The 26,947-nt window shown below is 50.1% G+C and overlaps 2 protein-coding genes across 2 annotated transcripts in view; both read left to right on the forward strand.

Annotated features, from left to right (window-relative positions):
* The window catches only part of LOC144955127 (uncharacterized), a 38,642-nt gene extending 33,764 nt beyond the window's left edge, over positions 1-4,878 (forward strand). Inside the window, 2 exon segments of the mRNA XM_078885459.1 lie at positions 1,172-1,997; positions 1,999-4,878. Coding sequence (XP_078741585.1) covers positions 1,172-1,997; positions 1,999-2,855 — 1,683 coding nt within the window. The 3' untranslated portion in view covers positions 2,856-4,878.
* A 3,655-nt stretch (positions 4,879-8,533) lies between these two features.
* The window catches only part of LOC144950105 (uncharacterized), a 34,613-nt gene continuing 16,199 nt past the window's right edge, over positions 8,534-26,947 (forward strand). Inside the window, exons 1-2 of the mRNA XM_078880162.1 lie at positions 8,534-8,649; positions 8,998-9,136. Of these exons, the coding sequence (XP_078736288.1) occupies positions 8,534-8,649; positions 8,998-9,136 (255 nt within the window). The remainder of the gene's footprint in view (positions 8,650-8,997; positions 9,137-26,947) is intronic.

The raw sequence follows: 26,947 nt of genomic DNA on the forward strand, positions 1-26,947 counted from the left end.
CAGCGGCACACCAGCGTCACACTGCAATGCCTGAAGTCACAGGAGTGTGAGATCACTGCAACGTGGAAAGCGACGGCACACGGCAGTGTCGCACCACAACACGTGATTCCACTGCATGAGATCATCTCAGGGTGACGCCACGAGACGATGCCACAGTGACACTATGAGACAGTGACACTATGAGACCGCGGTATGGCGACAGCGAGGGAACACTAGAGGTCACGGCACCAGCGCAAACCCTTGCAGATATGACACCATGACATTATAAGACCCTGCAATCACTTCACTAGGACACCACCTCCGATTAAAATGGTTGGCTACGTACGGTGTGAAAGAAGTTCAACGTACATACCTTGAGATGATGAGAGAGCCCCCTTCACGCACAACACCATGACACCGAACCACGAGACTGTAAGACAATAATGCCAGATACCATATAACCCTGAATCCATTCCATGCACCTATGAGACACCATGAGGCACTTTCACGACAATTCCAGAAGCCCCTGAGACCTTGACACCTTGAAGCTCTTTCTTTCCTGCAATGACTGCATGACACCAGGGGTCGGCAACCCGCTGCTCCGAAGCCGCATGTGGCTCTTGAAGCGCTGCTTCGTGCTGATTTATCACGTGCATTGCGGCTCTTGAAATAATGAGTTTTTTTCATCTTGGTTCTTTCGGTAAAGTCACGTAGAAGGGAAATAATAAAATAATAAAAATTAAACGTAATTCTTTTGTCAAGGCGCTCTTCCATCCTCCAACCCAGCTTAAAAATACGCTCCAAGCCTGGGGTGTTTCATTCAGACGCTGTCTTCCCGACAGACTTGTTCTTCACCTGAGGACGGCTGCTTGCGTTGTGGCCGAAACGTCGTGAGAATTGTATTTGATTATGTTTTATTTTTATTATTTTATTATTTCCCTTCTACGTGACTTTACCGAAAGAACCAAGATGATGAATCCCTGCAGTCACGAAAGCTTTAAATCGAAATATACATTTATTCTACAGTGGCTACGCAACAAACCCTACGGTGCGTACGCAACACTTCAGACGTCTCCGTGCCCCTTTCACGAAGTAACGAATCTGCGCGTCCCTTTCTCTTGTCTGTGTGTGCGTGCCGACCCTCCCACCCTCCCCGTCCCACAACGCGACCCGCTCACTCCCGCACACCCAGGCCGAGCTCCTCGCGCTCAAGTTCCGCTTCGGCCTCGACGTGGAGCCTCAGCCCAACGGCGCCGACCTCCACGCCAATGGCAACGGCACCGGCGGTAGCAACAACAACAACGGCAGCAACCACCACCACCAGCACCACAACCACCACCTCGGTCAGCACCAGCACAACCAGCAGCAACACCAGCACCACCAGCAGCTGGGTCACCACCATCAGCACCACCACAGCGGCAGCGGCGGCAGCAGCAGCAGCAACAGCAGCAGCAGCGGCAGCCATCACCACTACCAGCACCACCACCAGCAGCACCACCAGCAGCCGCCGCTCTCCGCTCACCATGCGCTCTTCGTGGATTCCCTGGGGGGTGGCCGGGCCTACGGGAACCGCCACGACTCGTCGGGTTGCGCGTCTCCCGCTAGCGGCTCCGGCTCGGTGAGCCCTGTCTTCTTCCCAGAGTCCGCTTCTGGGGCCGCGGCGGCCACGGCCCCCCCCCGCGGCCGCCGCCGGAGCCGCGGACCGGTGCTCCGGCCCGGCCGACGGCACCGCGGTACTTTTGGACTCGAAGTCGGCGGCGGCGGCGCGAGACGCCGATTTGACGGCGGCGGCGGCGGCGAATTCGGCGTCGTCGTCGACATCGTCATTGTCGTCCACGTCGTCGACCTCGTCGTTGTCGTCCTCGCCGTGCGCGCCCGGGTTGCGCCGTCACGGCGACGGGGTAGAGAGCGCGGAGGAGCCGCCGCCCAAGAGGGCGAACACGGCAGCGGCAGCGGCAGGCGGCGCGTCGGAGCGCCATGCGCTGCGTTTGGTGGCCACGATGGCGACGCCGGCCCTCGCGGACGAGACGCCCCTCAAGTCGCCCTCGCCGTCCCCCTCCTCGTGCCTCCCGCACAAGTTACGCTTCAAACAGAGCGCCGGCATCGAGGACGCCGCCGCCGCCGCCATGGCCGCCGCCCCCACCTCCTTTTTCCCTTCCTCCTTGGGGCCCGGCGTCGTGGCCCTGACTGCGCCTCCGCCTCCTCCTCCGCCCAGGCCCGGCTCCAGCCCAGGCCCTGGCTACTCGGGGGTGCTGAGGCGAGCGCCACCCGACCGCCACCCCAGCGTGGGCGTGGTGTCGCCCACGTGGCGCAGGATGGATGGCCTTCCGCTGCCCTCGTCTGCTGCCGTCACGGCCGCCACCATCGTCGCCACCGTCGCCAACCCTGCAACCGCAGAACAGCGGTCGCCCCCCAAAACCACACAGGAGGGAGATGGGACCCTGCGGGTGGCCTGCGACACGGGAGACATTGCTGACATTAGCAGCAGCAGCAGCAGCGGCGTCAGTGCTAGCGGCGGCGGCGGCAACGCCACCGTTGCCGTCGCTGCGGCGCCGGCGGCCGGCGGCGGTGCCGCGCACGGTGTGAACGGGGCCGACGGCAGGGAAGGCACGGGTGGCGGCGAGGGGGGCTCGGGCCCCTCCGAAGGTGCGGACCCCGGCCCGGGGGGATCATCCGGCACCCCCGAGGGCGCGGAGGGAGGGGGCGGCCCCCCGAGCGATGACAGTGGCGCCGCGGTGAGGGCCGAGAACGAGCACCTGCGCACGGAGCTTTCGAGCCTCTCGGCCGAAGTCGCGAAGCTCAAGAGGCTCTTTGCTGAGGGCTTCCTGGGCAAGGATTCAGCGACGGCCGGGGGCGCGGCGGTCACCGGAGTTTGAGACGTGCGGCGAGCAACTAATGGGGCGACTCCCGAGAGGGGGCGACCGATCGACGCACGCACGCACGGAGAGAGAGAGACGAACTAATAAGAGGCGGACTAAAAAAAAAATGTGTTTGCACGTATTGTTGTGTGAACTGTGCACTAAAAGGTGTATGTGCACATAGACATTTCTGTGCACATACACATGTATACAGGTGGGTACACGATAGACACAGGACATGTCTACATACGCACAAAGGCATACGCACACGGAGAGGTACAGAACATGTATGCATGCAGACACGTACAGATATGCAGACAGGCGAGCACAGATACAGTATACGCACGTAGTAAGGATGAGTTTTAGATTCAAAATAATTTTGATTTTTAAGGATGTCTGTGGTAGCTTTGGCGATGTCACCCAATGCCACGTGTGACACCACTTTTGCCAAGAAAAGCACGGACGTGACGTTACATGAGCGACGTCACTTCCGATTTGAGGCTCAATACGCAAAAACATTGAATTCAGACCGTCAAAAATGTCATATACAGGCCTTTTTTTTTCTAAATTAATCCAAAAATCGGTAGCACATCCCTAGCTTGCAGGTGTATGAAAAGTATATTACGCACAGAAGCGTGTACTTGTATGGACATGTACATATTATGTATACACTACACAAGGGACATTGGCAGGGACAAACATACACACGACAATAATGTTGAGGCCTTGGACACGCATTAAGAGAGGCTTCAAACACTCTTACCCAGTAGACATGCAGCGTTGGGCCAACATTGGCAGGTGGTTGGAATCGCTGGACAAACGTTGGCCTGGATGTTGACCCAATGTTCCGTGTTTACTGGGTAGCTGGTAGCCTTCCTCAAAGTAAAGAAACCCTTTGGTGGCCACAGCTACTGAGTTTAAATGGGCAGTGAATATGGTCAGCAAGCGCGTGAATGACGTGGCCTCCGTCTCGCTGACGAAACCAGTTCTCGCCGCATTACACAGCGAGCCTGGCTACAGGGGAGGCCCACCTCTCACGAATGAGGCAACTTTCTTTATTTAACAGCAGCTATGTTAATTTCAAAACATACGAACGATGATTTTCAAACAGCTAAAAGCACTTCAGAGCAACTTGTTTTTTTATTATTATTGCTGATGTCATCACATTCAAACAAAAAAACAATCATACCGATAAATTATTTCTCGGACATGTTTTCCACAATGGGGTGTGGAGTGGTGGCACAATGGTTAGCGCATGTCCGTAATAGGAACCCAATGACTTTATATTCCCGGTCCCCGGCTCGACAACAAGTGCCGAGTGATTTTGGAACCGGTCACGGGTTCCTGCCCCTCCCACTCCACCAACCTGCACTCATCCGCAAGAGCAAACAGTGGTCAAACAATCACCACGACCGACATGGCATGGAAAAGGGCGGCATATGAAATGAATAAATGATTTGTAAATGTGAGTTTGAAGGCTGCAAAAGCTAGCCGTAAGCCAGTGACTGTAACACGTGGAGTGAACTAGTTTTGGAAAATCTGTGTATTGCACCGAGTCTGCTCTTAACATAAACATGTTGAGTGAGTTGTGCCCGTAAATACAGCTTATACACAAACGTGTACATAACCACACACATTAAACTGTGTACGTACATACCATACAGTATACAGACCTATGTCCATGGACGTACACATATACACCCATATGCACCTACACATACTCATGCAGATATGCAACACGAAATGCGCACTCACTGCATACATGAACCAGAATTGTACACAACACATACGCACATGTACATAAGCACTTAATACATACACACGTGGATATATCCAATACGCGCACAGGCAAATCACAATGTGCACATGAACACATACATACTCGGGGCATGTACATCCACGTGTGTACACACGCACGGTTCATACTAAGCACACTATACCACACACATTTCACAGCACACAGATAACGAGGAAACGTGATGAATTATGAATTTATTGTTAATATTGAAAATTACAATTAAATTTTAAAACAATGACCCAATTATGTTTGTCTGGTGTCCATTCACAATGGCCAGTGCGTGTATATATGAACACAGTTTTTTTTTACCCCACTAGCCAAGCAGTACGGCTGGTTTTTCCCCCCACTGGTTATCTGTTGAGCCAGAACTGAGCTGTGGAGCGGTTGCGCAAAAGGCATCTGAAAGTGGCCCCTGGCCAAGCAGGGCCAGGAGTTGGGGTTAACGATGTGTTCATTGTGCGTGCCGTCGAGTCGGTACGCTGTGAGGACATAGCGTTACTGTGTCATTTGCATGCGGCTCGACTTATTTAATTGCGTGCGACGTAAGTGGCAAGGCTCGGGGGGGGTTTTTTGCAGAGGAATTAAAACAAAACTGATAATCGATGCCCCAGTGACAACCCGGGACTGGCTCGGTTCGCTTATGCAGTGGAAAAGGGGTAGCTCTAGAGCAGGGGTGGCCAGCCTGTAACAGACCGAAAGCCAAAAAGTACCGATGCGTCCTGCAAAGAGCCAAGTGTGTATATATAAGTGTGCGCATATATTGATAGTTTTCGGCACAGCACGGGAGACATTATTCTTTGCTGCCGTGATAGCACGTTATACGTGATGCCACTTCGATAGAGCCGCGTATGGGTGGATTGAAGGAGGCGCGTGTGGCTCGGGTGATGTTGGCTGGCCACTGCTGGCTCTAGAGAGAGGAGGAGGAGACATTTCCCGTCCGACAGTGAGGCCAGTTGTGTGCAGTGCGGATGAGCAGAGTTGGCCCATACATGGAGACCGTGGAGCCCCAATAGGTGAAGACGGGGATATTTTTTTGGAGACAATCTAGGCCTGTGACTTTATCAAAACTTCTTGGTTCTTTCGGTAAAGTCACGTAGAAGGGAAGTAATAATTATTTTATTATGTTTTAATATTTTTATTATTTTATTACTTCCCTTCTACGTGACTTTACCGAAAGAACCAAGAAGATGAATCTGCAGTCACGAAAGCTTTAAATCGAAATTTATCAAAACTATTCCACCCAGTTTATGAATATTGGCCGGGGGGGGGGGGTAAGATGAATCGGTGGTGTTAGATTCCATATGCTCGAGGATTCCACCATGGGCATTGTGATGTCACAGCGTAATCCCCGCCCACAGGTGGAAGCCGACCAATCAGACTGCGATCAGTCTGACATGACGTTTGTGTCGCACCGACAGCTTCACTCCCCCCTGCCGCCAGACCCATTTGTAAACGGTGCCTTCGGCAAAGGCGCGAGTTGGGCTCTGGGTGTTTCTGAACCTGTGAGTTGTGGAGCGGTTTCTAAAGCCACAGCGGTGGAAAGTATATTCTTAGGTTTTTTTCGGTAAAGTCACGTAGGTAAAAAATTAAAATTAATAAAAGTAAAATAAAAAAAATAACAAAAAATCACGACGTTTCGGAGGCAGCACAAGCTTCCGTCTGCAGGTGGAACCGTCACAGCACGATAACTGTATCAAGGGAGAGAAATTCCAATAAAACAGTCCTTGTATATGTACTGGTTGAGGGTGGGAGGAGCCAAGGTAGGCCCTGGATATTATGTTTGTGAGGTTCGGTGCGGCTGAAGCACGCTGTTAGGAATGAGCCTTTGTTGTGTAAACTAGGTGCGGATGATGTACAGGTACGTGTAAAAGGGACTGAGCCTTTTGTTATGTAGAGGTGATGCGGCTGAAATCACTGCCAGGAAATTAGTCTTTGTTGTGGAAAGTAGTTTCACCTCACATCACAGGTAGACACGTATGTGCAAATATCTCAAGGTCTAGGGGTCAACAGTTAATTTCACAAAAACTCAACATCACTTCCTAGCTTTCACCTGAGCCCACACAACAGTTGCAATGACACACGTCCCCCATGTAGCCTGAGACTGTAATAGGAAGTGCTGTCCGTGGTTGCACGTCACGATTACGAGCGATGTGGTTAACACCCCAGCAGGCTGACATTGTCAATGAAGTGGTTAGGTTGACATTGCATTGGGTATTTATGGCTTAGTTGACCTATAAGAGGCCTAGAATAGGTTGAGATATCACATTCTGCTGATGATGTGCATGTCCGAGAATCAAAAACAAGTCACCGTAATCACAGCACATCGCGCGACAAATTGGGCTCACCACTTTGCACACGCTCGTGCACACGCGCACACCAGCTGCATCCGTGCGAAATCATCATCATAATCCTCATCAGCATTACAAAGCAGCATAGATTGTGTGAAACTCCCACCCGACGGTGCCAGGAGACTTGAGTGCAGAAAGTGGGGTTGTAAACCCATCTGTGCGGATCGTAGATTTGGTGAGTGGTTGGCCAAGCAGTAGCTGAAGTCATTGGAGCCGAGTGGAGCTGTAAGTTCCACATCTTTTTTTTCTTCCTGCGTTGAGTCAAAACAAAAACGTTACAGAACTTCACTGGCAGTGGTGTGCTCCAGCGGACGTTAAAAATACTGAAACGGATTAATCATCGGCAACGCTCTGAAAGATTTGAAGTTTTCGTGACTGCAAGGATCCATACTCTTTGGTCGTGATTTATTTATTATTTTTTTACGTTTATCATTTTTTACCTACGTGACTTTACCGAAAGAACCAAAGAGTAACGCTCTGAAAGTATATGACACACACTGCAGGCATGCTGTAATCAGCCGATGGGCAGCGTCTTCAGTTTAGAGATCACGCGTTGCACTATTGGGGCACCACAGCGTCTTTGCCAAACAAATTAGCTGGATATATTTTTCTCCAATGAGGTAATGCATATCAATGCTAAATTGCATGGACGTATTACAATATGTATTTATGTTACTATAGAGAATAGGTCCATAATAGAGGTTTTATGGGTTATATCGCGTAAATATATAAATGTGTCGTTAAACCCGCCACCACCCGACACAGCCAACTAGTAATGGCTGTCACGTAAACAGAACGTGGCCAATTCGTCACTAGTACAGCACGCCGGTGTAGTGTATAGTAGTGTATAGTGTAGTGTATTGTGTATAGTAGTGTATAGTGTAGTGTATAGTGGAGTATACTAGTACAGCACACCGGTGTGTTGGAGAGCCAAGCCACAACATTTACAATCTGAGTACGACATTTCGCCAGTAATTACAACTAGCTTCATCAGGCGACAGCAAGATTTGTGGAGAAAGCTAACTATTTCGTTCCTTATATATAGAGGCGTAGATGTGGTGACCATGCTTCTGCGCTCTTGCGCACAGTGGACTAGGGTGGGATTACTGAGTCAACGTTTATTTAAAATACACAATACTCCAAACTCGGGTACGTGTTTTTTGTGTTAGCTGACACTATCACCATTGGAGGTTAGCATTTATGGAGACAGTGCTCAGTTTGTGTGGTTTTTTCAATTCAAAACAAACGATGAGCCCAGTGTTCTTCATCGCAAGGCCCCCAGGCCACTGGCGGCCCTTGGTGGCCTTTAGTGCGGCTCTCGATAATACACACAGAGTGAAAACAGCCCTCGCAGCAGGCGGTGTGGCGGGCCCTCACACTCATGATGTCTTATCGGCGAAAGTGCCCCACTCCCCTCTGAAAATTCGTGAAGAACAACGATGCATTAGCCACTCACGAAGCCACGGCAACACGACCACCCCCGCCCGCGCTGCTGAACATCGATGGAGGCTTCCCACAGACCCCCCTCCAATGCCAGCAAGTTGGCACCCATGCCTCCGACCATGCCGCCCGTTGAGATCTCCGAGCCAGCTGTGAAAGTCGTTCCACGAAGCCCTGCCCCGCCGCCTGAGACTCTGTCCCAGGATGGCCGCCAGCCGGCCAGGAGGTGAGCGGTGCCCATTGGCCAGTGGCGTAGCCAGGGCATGAGCAGCTCAGGGGTGGCTGGCAATCGGGTCAGGTGGGAGCCCCAATATTTGATTCATTCTCGCACGGTCGCACCCACCCAGGGTTACTATATATCGCGGCTCGTCTCGCCTAATCGCATCATTACGCTCACGGTCTCGAACATTTCACGTTGTAAGGGGCGCTCCGTTAAGTGTTTTGTTCTTTTACACCGCTCATGGCGGTTGTCAAGGGGGCCCCAACGCGTAGCTTTGACCACCAGGGGGGACCAAGGCACCCCCTGCCCCCCCCCCCCCCACGCCGGTGAGGCTACTGCCATCGGCCTCTCCAGGCCGGTCGGAGGTCCCCCAGAGCCGAGCAGCAGTCCTGGCCACGAGCGGCACGGCCACTGCACGGAGGCCCTCGCCGCAGCGGCGGGGGGAGCACCGCGGGAGCGTTGGGGCCAGCCGGCCTTGGGAGGGCATCGCCAGGCCCGTGGTGATGGCCACGCACGCACCCACATAGTAGGAAAGCGCCCTGGCCCAGAACTGATGAAGATAAGGCGAATGGGGTTGGGGGTTCGTGTTGAGAGCCAACCTCTGTGAAAACGAGTGGACAGCTGTGAAAAAGAGCTTTGTAGCTCATCGGATTCCTCCAGTATTAATAATATGCCGATTTTGAATTGGAGTCCTGGGGGATCGGGGTGCCGAGGCGCTGGGCCCCCCCCCCCAGGGCTAAGAAGCTCCGATAAGGAGCAGCGATGGGGGGGGGGGGCGGGGGGGGAGTTTGGTTTCCACCTGTTCCGGTTCCCCAAGGATCCTGTTGGAGGGAGCTGTCCCTGGAACATTGCTAAGTCTTCCCAGGGGGAACATTAAGTCACGGTTTTTTGTCAATTGCATAATAACACACTGCTGAATTAGCCAGTGGACCTTGCGTGGAATCCTCCCAACTTAATTTATCGTGGAGGATATTCTTGTGATATGTGACGGGGTTTCCCCCCCCTTCTTCTAAACATGCGTTTTGATGATTTGGCTGCTTCCTCTAAATTCCCACACCCGATAGGCCACTTCGATATGAGTGATCGCCACGTGTGGGCCGGGTCACCTCTGACAAGCAGCGAACAGCTCAGTGGGCTTGGAGTGTTAAATGAAAGAGTTGCGTTAGATTTTTTATCGGAGAGCGCCCCTTGGTGGGATCATAGTTGTTTCACGTCGTGGAGTCGAGTCAATTTCATGTTGTTTATACGCGTGGCGCCTTTCTGGCACAGATCCTGTCACTGAAAGGCCTATCACGCTATGACTTAAAGCTTAACATCATATTTGAAAGGTTGTAAACAATGAAATCTTGACTTAAAGCTTTCGTGACTGCAGGAATTCATAGTCTTTGAGTCTTTCGGTAAAGCCACGTAGATAGAAAAAAATAACAAAAATCTAAATCACGACGTTTCGATCGCAACACAAGCAATCGTCTTCAAGACCCAAAGAAAATGAGAAACATAAAATGTTTACAAACTGTAGTTGTTTAAAAAAATAGATTGTGAGTTAGTTGTATGAGTGTACCAGTCATCTCAGTCAGTCAATCCATGGCACCTGGGTCTGTCCCGTGTCCTCCTGCCAGCGGGCGTTCGACACAACACTTAAAGTGCACATGGCCTGGCACAAGCGCCGTGGTGACGCCACCGCCACTTAGTGGCGAATCGCGGCTGTTGTTGTATGCAAGTGGAGAGACGTCTTGTTGAGTTATGATTTGACTAGCAGTGATGATGGAGTCGAGTGTGCGGATTGCTTCGGGGATGTTATTCCAGAGACGTGGTGCCGCAAATGAGAAAGAGATCTGTCCAACCATGTGCGTTTGTGCGTTTGGGTTTTTCGAGGTCGGAGGAGGAATGTTTTATTCTTCGGTTGAGGGGAGCGAAGTGATGGGATGTTCTGCAATTGATCCGTGTGAGGTTCCTGGTGTGAAGGCGGAGAGCGTGGTTGTGCATTGCTGGAGAGGTTGGGTCACCCACCGGGTCGTTGGGAATGGACGGGAGCTGTCAGAGGTGGATCTGGGAATCTCAGCGTGCACCAAACGAAAGCTTCGCACAACCCTAACACTTACCTGTCGGGCGGGGGTGGAGTTTGCGGGGGGCGCGCGGGAGGCAACGCACCCCCCCCCCTCAAAACTGGACTCCTTCATTAATTTATTTTCAGAAATTTACAAATAAAGATTAAAAATAAATTAATTATATACAGCCGTGATTCCTAATGTGAGGGACAAAGCGAACGCCTGCTCCCTGCCCCCAAATATAAAAGTCAAACTCTGCCTAAGCTAAATTTCGATTTAAAGCTTTCGTAACTGCAGGGATTCATCTTCTTGGTTCTTTCGGTAAAGTCACGTAGAATGGAAATAATAAAATAATACAAATAAAATTTTTTTTTCTGTTTTATTTTTATTATTTTATTATTTCCATTTTACGTGACTCTGCCTAAGCTATCGGGCATGTAATGAGAACCAAAATCTGTGACAATTCGGCGGTCTCGATTCTATTCAGTAAGTGATTTAAAAAAAATCGTATTTCAACTATCTCGTTTGTGCTGTCGTCTCGTTAGTATAGTCTTGTTAGCTCCTATTCATCTTAAATACACGTGTGAAATATTTGCATGAATTGTAAATGATTTCTTGCACGCACAATTCGATGCACGCATCGTGACTCTAACAATACTAATAATCTTGATTTGAAGCTTTCGTGACTGCAGGAATCCATACTCTTTGGTTCTTTCGGTAAAGTCACGTAGGTAGAAAATAAAATAAATTACGACGTTTCGATCGCAACACAAAAATATAAAATCCAGCAGTTCGACTGCTGGATTATATTTTTTTCCGCTTGTGTTGTGATAAAAACGTCGTAATTTATTTTATTTGATGCCTACGTGACTTTACCGAAAGAACCAAAGAGTATACAGTACTAATAATCATGTTTTATCAATGAAATTATGAATCATTACATGCTTAATAACTGTGAGAGGTACACAGCTATCGGACGGCGCATAATGCATAAGCGCCTTATACTTAAGAGGCTAACCGAAGGCAGACTAAGAAGCAACTTATGAAATAAAGAGATAAACAAGACTGAGTCCGAGCGATTGAAAGTGGCTCATGTGCACGCATGTGATGGGTTGCGGTGTTCAGGCCACGCCGTGCCCCCGGCTAACGACAGCTCAGTGATACATCTCGCGATTGTTGGAACATCGTCGTCTTTGCTGATGCTGCTGCTGCTGCGTCTGCTGCTGCTGATGCTGACTGACCTGCCAATTTTTGCACGATTTAAACTTGTTTGTTATATTTTTAACCAGGTAAGTCCCACTGAGATATGTAGCTTTCTTTTTTTTCTTTCCAGAAGCGACCTGGCCACAGTTGATAACTCAACAAAGTTGGCTTATTATGTGGATATTTATAGCAGCCAAATACTCTAAGCGCGTGTTTCTAAATGTCGAGGTCTCAACCGACCACGGGGAGAAAATGCAAACTACAAATATACAACAGGCGTCAGGGTCGGGATCGAATTCACGATCTCCTGCATACCAGGCGAGGTAGTTAACATCTCCTCACTGTGGCGCCCCAGTACCTGGACTATACAGTCACCGGCTATGAACTGTATTTACAACCACATCGCTGCTGCCTTAATGTTCACGTTTTATTCTAAACTTGCAAGCTGCAACCACCGTATCTTACATGTCAATGCGATCATGCACCTGCGATTCGCACGGCTGGCTACGTGCTGTGCGAAATAACGTCAACATACATACATGCAACTGCATTAAAATCAGAATCTTTAGTTCGACTGGAGGAATCCGATGAGCTATGAAGCTCTTCTTCTTTTTTCTTTACAAATGTCCAGTAGGGACAAGTCAGCAAGCTACAAAGTAGAGCTGCTGCCACGACCGGGTGAATACGTCGAGTACTGTACTGTAAATGACTAATCGATTACTGTACTTTGTTGTAATCGATTACCCCCCCCCCCCACCACCACCCGCCCCCCCCAAATGGCAGCCACCCCCACATCCCCCTACAAACGCAGTAATTGATGGTGGTGATGGCGTCACCAAGTCCGGCCATCACCTCCCGTCCAGCGGCACACGTGGGAACAGGTGAGATTTGTTTCTTTCAAATAATGCCTTTGTGTTATCCGGTTGTTAGTCGAGAAATCGAACCGAAGATTCCGTAGAGTCATCGATTGCTTAAGCAACCGGATGTCTCAGTTGTATTGCTATTCCAGAAATGTGTTATGTATAGTGGCTTCCATAGAGTCTACTCTGATTCGTGCAGTAATACTGAACGGACATGGCGAATACCACACATACACACTCACTCACTCGTCTCCTCGCAACACTACCTCTGACCGCTCTTGTCTCGAGAAACGCAGTCGAGGAGGAGTATTCTCGACGTGTTCATTCACCGTTGTGATAATTTCTGTGTTGTGATACATTTTTTTTTGTTGGCTAGTGGCTGTAGTTTATATGGGATTTGGTCCTTTTTTTGTTAGATTGCGTAAATGTGTCGTTAACTCATCACCAACTGACACAGCCAATTAGTAAGGTTGGTCACGTCAACAAAACCTGCCAATTAGTTACTATTTCAGCACACCGGTGCGTCGGAGAGTGATCCCATTGTAAATGTCGTGGGTTTACTCTCTACCGTACGTAGCCAACCGTGCTAATCGGACAACAAACGAAACACAAAAATCAGTTCGATACCACCAGACCTTGGCACCACCTGACACATCGATGCCATTTCCCAGACAGGGAGACCCGCCGAGCCACAAACCCGGCAGACATTCGGGCAATCTTGGTGCCTCACAGACTTGGTGCCTCACAGACTTGGTGTCTCACAGACTTGGTGTCTTACAGACTTGGTGCCTCACAGACTTGGTGTCTCACAGACTTGGTGTCTTACAGACTTGGTGTCTCACAGACTTGGTGCCTCACAGACTTGGTGCCTCACAGACTTGGTGTCTTACAGACTTGGTGTCTCACAGACTTGGTGCCTCACAGACTTGGTGTCTCACAGACTTGGTGCCTCACAGACTTGGTGCCTCACAGACTTGGTGTCTCACAGACTTGGTGCCTCACAGACTTGGTGCCTCACAGACTTGGTGCCTCACAGACTTGGTGTCTCACAGACTTGGTGTCTCACAGACTTGGTGTCTCACAGACTTGGTGCCTCACAGACTTGGTGTCTCACAGACTTGGTGTCTCACAGACTTGGTGCCTCACAGACTTGGTGCCTCACAGACTTGGTGCCTCACAGACTTGGTGTCTCACAGACTTGGTGTCTCACAGACTTGATGTCTCACAGACTTGGTGCCTCACAGACTTGGTGCCTCACAGACTTGGTGTCTCACAGACTTGGTGTCTTACAGACTTGGTGTCTCACAGACTTGGTGCCTCACAGACTTGGTGCCTCACAGACTTGGTGCCTCACAGACTTGGTGTCTTACAGACTTGGTGCCTCACAGACTTGGTGTCTCACAGACTTGGTGCCTCACAGACTTGGTGCCTCACAGACTTGGTGTCTCACAGACTTGGTGTCTCACAGACTTGGTGTCTCACAGACTTGGCGTCTCACAGACTTGGTGTCTCACAGACTTGGTGTCTCACAGACTTGGTGTCTCACAGACTTGGCGTCTCACAGACTTGGTGTCTCACAGACTTGGTGCCTCACAGACTTGGTGTCTCACAGACTTGGTGCCTCACAGACTTGGTGTCTCACAGACTTGGTGCCTCACAGACTTGGTGCCTCACAGACTTGGTGTCTCACAGACTTGGTGTCTCACAGACTTGGTGTCTCACAGACTTGGTGCCTTACAGACTTGGTGCCTGGGAAAAGTATCTATTTGGTATTCGAACATCTTAACACCTGTTTTATTGTCAGAAAGGGTAAAATCTACACTTATTTTTCATCATCTTGACACATTTATATTTTCGCGATCTAACAACACCCCCCCCCCTTTATTATTATAATAAATTTATCGCAAAAGCCCCCGTGCCAAAATTTATTACGCCTTATAAAATGCAAGTGTTAGAATTCTATCGTGTCCAATTGGCACATCCTCGTGCCGGGCACTGCCCAGTGTCCACGCCGTGCATGGGACGCACGTGTCTGGGACGTTTCGGAGCGCCGATGCGGTAGGGGCCCCAACTCAATAACACTGGTCAACACACTTTTTCTGGCATAAGGTATTCCAACGGTTTTAATGTAATTTTGGGGTGCTGATTCCAAGTTTTTGTCTATCACATCAGGTTTTTGAGATATCAAATATTGAATTTTCAATAAAAACTGCAGAAGAAACATATTAAATAAATGTGGATATCTACATAAAATGATATTATAAATACACTATCCTAAAAACACAGCACCATATTTTAACACTAAAGCAGTCACTGACTCGCAACAACTTGCAATCATAAGTGACAGAGTTAATTTCGGGTAAAATCAATGAAAATGGGGTATGCCGATAGCATAAAAATGAGATGTGATAGAGCAAATCTGAGATCAGATTTGGAATCAGCACCCTGAAATGAGTCTAAAACAGCTGCAAAAGTCCAGGCCAGAAAAAAAACTTATTTTTTTTGTTGACCAGTGTAATCGCGCGAAAAATATTCTCCAAATGGAGTGGCGCCCACCACTCACCAAACGTCGCTGTCCTTTCAGCGGGAAGGCTCCGACCTCTCATGAATATTAAAATGCACTCAACAGCATTTCCCACCACCACCGCCCGCGAATACAATTGTTGAGCCCCCTAAAACCAATCCTAAAAGTAGCATAAGCCTGCTTATAGCATGTGTGTAATTCTGGAGTGTGTTACCTTTTTTTGGTGAGGGCGGGGCGCATGATTGTGGGGGGGGGGGGGGTAAAACGTCATATTTCTGTTTGTGATCTAAGTATAGTAAAGGAGGAGACTGCTGTATGCGTGCTCAAAGCACGTCAAGGTGCAGCTCGGCAATTGCTTGCTCAGGTCACTGCTGGTGGAAGGGACTTCACGAGAATGAGTTCTGGTGAAGTCCCTCGAGAGGGGATCCTGTCCACTCTTCCAAGCTGCACCGTCGCCTTGGAAGAGGTGGGAGTCGCCACACTTGACCCCATCACGCGCAGACGTCGCCTGCCAATCGACTAACTCTCGTGGCCTGCCAATACAATTGTCTGGGTGGACAGAGGCAGCGGGGGTGGTCGAGGGGTGGGGGGGTGGTATTTATGAAACCTTGCCGAATTTCCTCCAGTATAAATACATATTTTCATTCTGATTCAACTACCGCACCTGGTGATCAAACCGGCGACCTCTGGGTAGTAGATCCCGTCTGCTTTATAACACCGCACGGTCTTTCAAGTGTGCTCCAGCAGAGTTGCTGAGTGGCTGTAGACCCTAGGTGGAGTTTGACTTCTATATTTGGGGGGGGGGGGGGGGGGTAGGGGGGGGGGGGTTCGCCTTGTCCCTCACATTAGGAATCGCGGGTGCATATAATTAATACATATTTTTCTCTTAATTGTAAACTGCTAAAAATAAACTAAAGTGTCCAGTTTTGGGGGGCATTGCCCCCCCCCATGCCCCCCCCCCAAACTCCGCCCATGGCTGTAGGAGCAAGAGGACATCCTCGTCACACCACGAGGTGCAGAAGGAATTGGTCAAAGTAATGTTTCATTCCTTCAGTGATTCAATTCATTCAATTGAAGAATCGTACTTTATTGTGTCTCCTTGGCACGGTCGTCGTGTTTGTATTGTCCGTCTCGTGTGTTCGAATTTGTCCTGTCGCATTTACTGCAATAGCCTAAAGGCAACATTCACTACCTTGTGCACGTGATTTTATGCACGTTACACAAGAATGTCATTGAACTGATGGCACCATGAGTCGTGTGCTAAAAAAACAAAAGGGACGGTCCTCTGACAGCCACGCAGCTTCATCTGGGTGTACCCCGCTGTCTCGATGGCCCCAGATGATTGTGAGCGTGGGCTCAAGGATGCTGAAGGCGCGCATTGTGCCGGGCGCTGGCCGACTGATTACCTGGTGACCTGATAAATGAGCCCTCGCGTACATTACGCGATAGCCGAGGCCCTGCGTTGAAAACATTAAATGAATTGCTCGGTACTGGACGTAAATGTGGGTCAGTAATGAATGGATACAGTAAGTGGAGTGGATGAGCCGCGTGACCTAAAAAGGCTGCGGGTGTTCTCGTTTCGCAGCCCCCGCCCCCCCTCCCATCTGTGTATAGTGGGAGACATTTGGTGGTGGCTCAGGCTGTGTGTGTGCTGCCATCCTACAACAACGCCACGACTCAGGGAGGAGCAACAACAAGAAATGACGAGTTGGACTCATGGCGGGGGGAGGGGGGGAGTTCCTACTGTGGGAGTCATCCAAGGATCGGAGCTGATCGCTACTAGTCGACCCAAGAAGATGGTCTGCCCCGTTCCGTTCTATAATAGTATTTGCACAGGTCTCCTGGTCACATGCAACATGAAGACATTCCACACATTATAGATTTTAATTCTAGATTTGAAGCTTTCGTGACTGCAAGGATTCATACTTTTAGGTTTTTTCGGTAAAGTCACGTAGGTTAAAAAATAATAATAAAAATTATAGAAATAATAATAGAAATAAAATAATAAATCACGACGTTTCGGAGGCAACACAAGTCTCCGTCATCAGGTGGGACCGTCACAGCTAAATTTACTGTATCAAGTGAGGCAAAATTCCAAGAGACAAGGTCTTAAATACAAGTTAAGGGGGAGGGGCTTATCTGAATGTGGCAGCCAATAAATGGAACGTGTTGGGGGGGGGGGGTGGCTAAAAGAGAACAATCGGTGTACCTCGACCTAAACCGGTGTTGGTTGAGAATCCAAATACAAAAAGGGCAGCACTGTCAAACGCTGGGGATGTCAACACTCGGTAAAGTAGAATAGTGCCTGTCAAATAAGATGGTACAAGTATGCGTAGTTAAATCTTTTTTACATGGTTAATAACACCTTTCCAATGATTACTCAGTTTGTACCCATCATCACGGTTGAAGTTATTTCTGTGTTTGTATATCTGGATGGCTTCGTGTACAAACATTTGATGGTAGCCAGAAGGTTTGCAGAGAACCTTGGTCTCGGAAAAGACAATATCAGTATACATTCCACACACACAGGCACATGCGGTATTCACAGTGCAGCAGTGCCCTGTGTTGTACACACAATGCACGATTGTGTTATATACTTGACACTGGCAATGTGTTCGGGAGCTGAATGCCAATGTGGAGGTCTGCTAGCCACGACGAGAGGGCTTCAGCAGAGAGTTCGTGTCGTGTTGCTGCTCCTCCTCCTTCGTTGAAGAAGCGCAGTCTAAGGTGGTTCACGACATTGTCCGTAGTTTGGGTCACATGACCACAACCGCCCGACTCTGGATTGTCTTTAATCTACCGATGGGTCTCTATGTATCTCGATGAGTCTTTGTGGGTGCACCGTATGGCCCATATATATTTTTTGGGTTGCTTGCCCACAGTCGCACTCATGTGGCTGGTGTCTTGAAGTTTCCATTCACGAAGTAGATGTGCGCATCGACCTGTTCATGTTCTCATGCGGTCGATGGTCACACCTCCGATGAGCAACGGTCGGCTACGTACGGTGCGAAAGAAGTTCAACATATGTACATACACCACCGGTGTCTGCGGGGAGGAACTTGAAAGCCAGGAGGGTGCGATGTTTGGGTCTCAAATGAGGAGTTGATTCCGGGCGTCCGCGCTGCACCTCTCCGTTCGTCGGCGTGTTTGGCGGTGCGTTCGATCCGATCCTGACATGCTGAGTGGCTGACGTCACGCGGCCGCTGTGCAGGGGAGATGTAAGTCAGCTACAGGAGAACGCGTCCCTGCAGCTACCCTCGTCACACGCGCGGTTCGTTGTAACGAGGTGGTCGCTCAACTAATAATTATCGATATCCATCATAATTGATACGACTACATTAACCCCCCTCTGATTAGCTCACAAGTGACGACATCACGTTCACCCCTCTAGTTAAGACCGAAACAGGAGGAGGAGGATTTATCCACGATGCTGGCTGTCGCCTGATGATGCTGGTTGTAATTACCGGCAAAACGTCCTTCTCGAATTGTAAATGCTGTGGCTTTACTCTCCAACACACCGAACTAGCAACTAATTGGCCATGTTTTGTTTTCGTGACAAACTTTACTCACTGGCTGTGTCGGGTGGTGGTGACGGGTGTAACGACACATTTACATTAACGCGATCTAACCCAAAAACATGCCTATTTTGAGGCGGTACTGTATACACATCGTGACCCACTCCGGCTTTGACGTCTTGCAATAAACATCGCTATATCCCCCAACCCCAACTAGATGGTCCTCTATCATGAAGAAATATGCAACCAGCACCTCTGTTCCTCACCTGGATTTTCAGAGAATAGTCCACCGCTCCAGACAGACCATCCTGCAATCTCTGGAGTTTGCGTGTCGCTCTCCCCGTGGTCGTGTGGATTTGTCTTCGGGTTCTCCAGTTTTACCCTCCACATTAAACACATTCCTGCGGAGGGAGCTGGTAGGAACGTTGGGTTGCTCGGTCAATGGCCAGGGTCAACGGCGGCGTGGTGTATTCCGCAAATACGCCCGACTGTGAGGGCGGGCACAAGCCGGCGTGAGTAGGTTAAACGTGGTGACCAGCCCCTCCCCACCCAGCCCCACCCCTCCCACCCCCACCCAGCCTCACCCTCCCCACCCAGCCCCTCCCCACCCTCCCCACCCAGCCCCTCCCCACCCAGCCCCTCCCTCCCCACCCAGCCCCTCCCTGCACGATGGACGGACGGACACAATAATCCCCTGTGGGCTGGTGTAACCTGGCGGTTCCTACCAGTAACATGCATTTCGAATATTTGGCTGCTATGAATTTCCACAAAAGCCGCTTCGTTGAGCTATCATTTGTGGTCAGGCCGCGTCTGAAAAAGAGCTACATAGCTCAGTGGGCCTTACCTGGTAAAATAAAAAAAACAATTGTTTATCTTCTAGTTTTTATGGTAAGGAGTTCTTTTGGAGGGGGTTTCCGCCTCTTGCACACAGAGCCAGAGATCACCCCCTGGGCACGCTGGTGGGGCTCATTGTACTGCGTCTACTGCCTCGTGTGGACACCTCCACCTCTTCCAAGACGTCTGGCCAAAATATATATATGTTGAACTTCTTTGGCACCGTACGTAGACCAACCATGCTAATCAGAGGAGGCTAAACAAAGCACCCTCGAAAGCTCCGCCTTGTGGGGCTCTGTCTCGAGCAGTGGTTCTCAACTGGTGGGCACGTGGATCCCTGGGGGTACACGTGGCAGTGTGCTCGGGGGGGGGACGGGAGGTGATTTATAAATGTGTGGAATGATACCAGACGTGACAGTCATCGGTGAATAGCCACGTGTGAATCTGCCAATATAAAATAACTACGATAACATTTACAGCCATAATTGTAACATAGACCGCTATAAAAGACCTTTCAGACTCATTAATCGTAAACAACGCGGGTTTCCAAGAGTAATCAGCGAGTAGCGTCCGTTTGATTTTTTTTATTCGCTCCCAGTAACTAGCTAGTTAGGACACCTCATACTGGTAGGAACCTCCTGGTTACACCAGCCCACAGGGATTATTGTGTCCGTCCGTCCGTTGTGCAGGGAGGGGCTGGGTGGGGAGGGAGGGGCTGGGTGGGGAGGGGAGGGTAGGGAGGGGCTGGGTGGGGAGGGAGGGGCTGGGTGGGGAGGGTGGGGAGGGGCTGGGTGGGGAGGGTGGGGAGGGGCTGGGTGGGGAGGATGGGGCTGGGTGGGGCTGGGTGGGGAGGGGCTGGTCACCCCGTGGTGCCCTTATAAAACGCAACGTTTAACCTACTCACGCCGGCTTGTGCCCGCCCTCAGTCAGGCATATTTGCGGAATACACCACGCCGCCGTTGACCCTGGCCATTGACCGAGCAACCCAACGTTCCTACCAGCTCCCTCCGCAAAAATGTGCTAAAATGGACAGGTGGTTAAAATATCGATGTTAATTATTCATACGTTCATTTCTCAGAACCGTGTCGGGTCAGGCAAAATTCAACAAGTCGCCAAAAAATGGTTGAGAAGCCCACCGCTATAGAGAGTTCCCCTTTCGTGAAGTCCCTTCCAGCAGCAGCAGCGTGAGCAAGACATTGCTGCAGAGTTGCACCATTGCCTTCCTTGAACCTCTTCCAGGTTGGATCTGTCAAGGGAGTCATCCGACCCCCCCGCCCTCCTCCTCCCATCATCAGCATCACCCACACCAGGGGTCGACAATCAAAATAATAAGAAGAGCCATTAACAACAAAAAATGTAATTCGGTAAAACAAAAACAACTCAATACTTTAAGAGCCTCAATGCACGGTGGTCCTTAATAAGTGTGGAGCGGTGATGTAGCGGTGAACGCGCTGCGCTACGAACCCGGCGGCCCGAGTTTGATTCCTGCTCACGGCCATCAATACCGGTGACAATTATCTGAAACGGTCCCGAGCCTTCTCTGGCTCGACTCAGCCTCAAAGTTAGAGCCTGGTGCAGTAATGCAAACATCACCACTGGGGAGACAAAGGCGGCCGGGCGTGGTGGCCACAACATCTCGTGTGCCTTTTCCGGCCTTCACAGGTGCTCCCTTACAGCAATTACCGAACAGTTCTGTTAGGGCTATACGGGGGATCCTTGTTGTGTCCCTAACAAGAAACGTTTCGAAGGAGTCCTTCAAGAGCCGCATGCGGCTGCGGCGTCGTAGGATGCCGACCCCTGACCCGCACCCACCACGCCAGAGTCGAACTCCGTGGCAAGGAGCTGCTCGTTATTAAGTCACACGGACACGAGCCACTGTCTCATTGCTTTCATGGCTTTATTTTGGTGATTTTCGATACGTTTTTTGGTTTGGCCATGTTTGTTTGTTGTAGTACGGAGTTAGACTGATGGCCTTAATCTAAGTTGTCTTGTGGTTGTTGTTGTTTGACTTGCATCCCACTGGGATTTTTGCACATTTTTGTGTACGGTGCTTTTTCTGCAATATTTTGCTGTCTTTTCTTGGATTTTCTGTTTGCACTCAGTCACATATTCACTTAAAGATGTTTTTTGTTCATGTTTTTGTTTTTTGTTTGTTGCGGTTGCACCCGATTCAAGAGCCGAATGGTTCACAGGGCTATACCTATTAAATGAACTTGAAACTTGAACTTGAACACGGAGAACAGCTCGTGTGGACAAAGGTCCCCAGCAGAGCCTCCAAAAGGACGACTGTTGGAGCAACTGCCGCGAGCAAGCGCCAACAGAGGAGAGTGGGACACGTGGTCGTTGTGGTTGTGGTCAGCATCACACTCGACCCACTTTGTCCCCCCCCTCAATGTCGATGGTTACGCTCCACACCAACTTGACCTCGGTTCGCCGCCGCTGCTATCAGAAAAGCAAGTTAGAATTTGTTGGACATGAAATGAGAAAACTAGAGACTAAATTTCGTGTTTTTGGCTGCGACAACAATTATAGGTACCACAGGAAGCCAGGGGAGACAGTGAATGAAGTTCATAAGCGATTTTTTTTTTACAATTTTAGCGTAACCAGGAGTATCCGATGCAAAGTTATTTAATAAAAATCGTGGACAAAACTTCATGTAAGGAGGGCCGTGTAATGAAAATAAAAACGGACTGAATTTAATGTTTTTGGCTGGGACAATTACAGTTCCCACAAGATGTTCTTGAGTTAAATAATCGTGGACAAAACTCGCATGGATGGAGGGGCCGTGGATCACCAACGTCCTTGACAAGAAGGACGCGGGGCCTCAAGTGGAGCGGGAGATGCAAATAGACGAAGCCGCGTGCAATAGGTCGGCAAGATCACTCTCCTTGAATAAAAAAACAAGTGAATTGTCATTATTCCTCACTGAACCCTAAATGCATTAGAATAATGAGTTGTAAATATAGATCCTTGGATGCGTTTATAAAAAGGTGTCCATTTTATTTTATAATAGATTTTCCACACATTGTTTTTAACTCAGCAAAGTGGCACTTATTTCCCTGCATATAGCACAAACAGCTTAGTGAAATCCAGCGGCAGACTTAACGAAAGACAGAGTGACACATCCACTCCCACTAACAGAGGACTCCACAGTGTGTGTGCGTGTGTGTAGGCCACCAAAGGTGCTCGCTACCAGCATTGGCTCCAACAGTCTGATGAGGCTACACGGGGGATCTTTGTCTTTGTGTGTGCGTGCGTGGAGCGGTGGCGCAGTGGTTAACGCACTGCGCTCCGAATCCGGCGACCCGAGATTATCTGAACTGGTCATGGGTCTCTCCTAGATCGATTCAACTTCCATTAGGTACCTGGTGTGGTGTGTAGTCATCTTCACTGGGGAGACAAAGGCGGCCGGGCGTGGTGCAGGCCACCCGCCTCCTCGTGTGCCGTGCCCGCCTTCGTAGGTGCTCGCTAACAGCACTTGTCCCAACAGTCTGTTAAGGCTACACGGGGATCTTTGTGTTTACGTGCGTGGAGCGGTGGCGCAGTGGTTAACGCACTGCGCTACGAACCCGGCGACCCGAGTTTGATCCCCGCTCACGGCGACCAACACCACCAGTGACGATTATCTGAACCGGTACTGGGCCTCCCATAGGTCGACTCAGCCTCGAATAGATACCTGGTGCGGTGTGTAGTAAACATCGCCACTAGGGACACAAAGGCGGCCGGGCGTGGTGCTGGCCACCCATCCCCTCGTGTGCCGTGCCCGCCTTCATCGGTGCTCGCTGACAGCACTTGCCCCAACAGTCTGTTAAGGCTACACGGGGGATATTTGTCTGTGTGTGTGTGCGCGTGCGGGTGGGTGGGTGGGTGTGCAGATTTGGGTTAGCCGGGCGGAGACGAGACGCGTGGTTACGTGAGTTATTATGTGGAAGTTCTAAGAATTACGTGCGAAGGGCTTAGCGGGTGAATTTACTGTAGAAAGTGTGTCACGGCGCAGCTCGTATGTGTGTCACCCCCTCCCGGTGTCGCGTCTCGCCCGTGTGACACCATCGTTGCGCGTCTGTCGTTTGTTGCGATCAATTTGTGGCGTTGGCGACGCGCGCAGTTTTTCGTTCACTGCCGGCGACAAGAGAGGGAGAGAATGATTGAGACGAGCCCGAGACGATGCAATGGAGTCAGCAATTTTTTTTTTATCATTTTTTAAAATATACAAAAACGAGTTTATGCATACATGTCTGATTATTAAATCAAAATGTGTGTCCCTTGACATCACCGAATGGATAACTGTTTGAATCTGAATGCAAGACTTTTGTTTGAATACTAAATTTAATTTAATGGCGGCTTGCCATTCTTTTCCACCTCCACGTGGCCACTGCCCTGTCCGAGCTCTTGCCGAGCTTCAGGTTTCTGACATGGACATGCTCATCTCTCATCTTGACTTGAAGCTTTCGTGACTGCAGGAATCCATTCTCTTTGGTTCTTTCGGTAAAGTCTCTGACACCTGAAGACGATTGCTTTTGTGGCGATCGAAACGTCGTGATCTATTATTATTTTTTATCTACCTACGTTACTTTACCGAAAGAGCAACGGCCAACACCATTGACGATCATCGGAACTGGGCCTCCTCTAGGTCGACTCAGTCTCAAATGAGCGCCTGGTGCAATGTGTAAACATCGCCACTTGGCAGTCAAAGGCGGCCGGGCGTGGTTACTGGCCACCCACCCCTCGTGTGCCGTGCCGGCCTTCATAGGTGGTGCTCGCTAACAACAAACGCCCCAGCAGTCTACTAAGGGCGACGTGGGGGATCTCTGTGTGTGAGCGTGCCAAATGTGTGCGGGAATTACATCACAGCGATTTGGACCACATGACAAGTTCCCCTTTATAAGAAGGAGGCGCCACTAATTGGAGCAACTGCCGGGGCATCTCACTCCTCGGCGTACTATTAAACATCCTGAATGAACATCGTGTTCCCAGACACGCTGAGAATGATGTATAATCCTCGAATTGGGTTCAGGTAGGAGCGTTCTGGTATTAACACCACATTGTTTGTCCGCTACAGAAGCGTAGACAATTTCAACAGGAACTACACCTTGATCGACCTGGTCATGACCAACAATACTGTCAAGCATCCAAGAGTTTGGGTGCATCCTTGACCCGTTGCACGCACGCACGAACTTTATAACCAGATCAGAGCCCATGAAGACAAATATCTCTCTTCTCAAGGAAGACCGATTATGCCGGGCCAAGTAAAACTACACGATGAGAGGTCAGACCCCACTCCCTGAGAATACTGGAGTGCACCAGAATTGTCAACTGGCTCCACGAAGATGAAACATCTTTGTGACCACCTCGTTGAAGATAAATGGTCGGATCGTTGGAGTTTTAATCTCAAGCCCAAGCTGTAGATTGCGTAAGTTCTCAAAATAGTGCTCGACCCTACACTACCATCTCCCATTCGTTTCTTGTCATTATGATGCGTTTCAGCCGGTTTATAAAAAATTGCCTGATACAGTCGGAGCCTCTGTGCGGTTAAGCATGTTATGTATGACAGTGACTTGGTGATTGCTGCCAATTCTGTGAAGGATCTAAACTATCCCAATGCTGAACACGGAGCTAGCCGCAAAGAGATGACACCTTACCGTCAGCTCTACATAAAGCTCAACGCCTTCATGGGAATATTTGTCATCGAACACTCCACCCCCTCAACGCTCCACGAGTAGAGCAATTCGTTGTCGAGATAGTTGCAGGAGTTCTGGTGTCTGAGCAGTGTGCTCATGGCCAGGTCAGGTTTGCAAGCAGGCAGAGGTCTCACTCTGAAGAAGTCGAGTGGCATGCTCCTTTCTCTGGCTGCATGATGATGACTGGAATCTGCCTGGCCCGTCGTTCGACACGAAGCACCAAGCCTTTGAGGCCACAATCATTGCCTCTCTTCTCGATGCTTGCAACAATATGGACCCCCCCTTTACAAGAACGCCTATGCCGACTGAACCATTCAAGATGTCCTGCCTACGATCAATCCTGATATTATTTCGGCGAGGAACCCGCAGATACTGGAAATATATAGACTGAGTCGCATCATTGTGTTCATCCAGCATGCAAATATGTGGTGGCTGGGACATGTAGTGCGCATGCCCAGTTACCGCATGCCCAAGCAGCTTCTGTTTGGCCAGATAGAGGGGGCGAAACGGTCGTGGCATGGGCTGGAGAAGAGATGAACTGATGCGGTACAGGAGGATGTGGAGCTGAGTGGATTTGCCGGTGATTCGTAACCAGCGGTGTCAAGGTGGTTCTCTTTAGAGGAGTCTCGTGAAAGAAGCGACTTGGCAGTTGCTCGACAGCTGCCTTCCAGCAAGTCAATTAGCCGATAACATCTTGAGTATTCGGGACTGCCCGCCCACGTGGTGCTGCTGGCTTTAATAGGCGCTCCCTGTACAGCGACAACAGCGCTCCTCATTGCAAGGGCTACAGGCGGCCCCTGGTGGCCTTAAGTGCGGCCCCCGACAATACACGAATGCGAAAACACCCCATCATCGTGCTGTCAAACTCAACGGTTTGAAATGTATGACGGCCCTCACACTGATGTCTTACAGGCGAGAGTGGCGCTCCCCCCGCTGAAAGTGAGTGAATAACACCTCTCTTCAAGCTCCTAACACGGTCTCCTTTACGCGTGTGTGTTGAACTTCTTTCGCGCCGTACGTAGCCAACCGTGCTCATGGGAGGTGACTGCTGTTGGAAACGCCTTGGATAGGCACTCGCAAACCGGACAGGCATTAATAGGTGCTCGCGAACAGCACACATGATTACAGGTACAAGTGGAAAGACTTAAATACATATATTAACACACACGCAGAGAAACCAAGGACAAAGATCCCCCGTATAGCCTTTAGCAGACTGTAGAGGCAAGTACTGTCGGCAAGCACCTCTGAAGAACGGAACGGTACACGAGCGGGTGGGTGGCCAGCAGCACGCCCGACCGCCTTTGTCTCCCTAGCAGCAATGTTTACACACCGAACCAAGTACTCATTTGAGGCTGAGTCTGTCTTGGGGAGGCCCAAGACCGGTTCAGATAATTTCCACTGATATTGGATTCGAACTCGGGTTTTCTGGGTTCTTCTCGCAGCCTGCGAACCGCTACATGCAGACAAAGACAATTCAACCTCGAGCAGACTTCGCATACTTTTGGGGCAAGTGTTGTTCGCGAGCACCTATGAAGGCCAGAACGCCACACGGGGGGGTGGTGTAGCCAGTACCACGCCCGGCCGCCTTTGTCTCTCCAGTGGCGATGTTTGCATTACCGCACCAGGCACTCGTTTTCAGGCT

This window comes from Lampetra fluviatilis, chromosome 3 (genome assembly GCF_964198595.1).
Source record: "Lampetra fluviatilis chromosome 3, kcLamFluv1.1, whole genome shotgun sequence".
NCBI lineage: Eukaryota > Metazoa > Chordata > Hyperoartia > Petromyzontiformes > Petromyzontidae > Lampetra > Lampetra fluviatilis.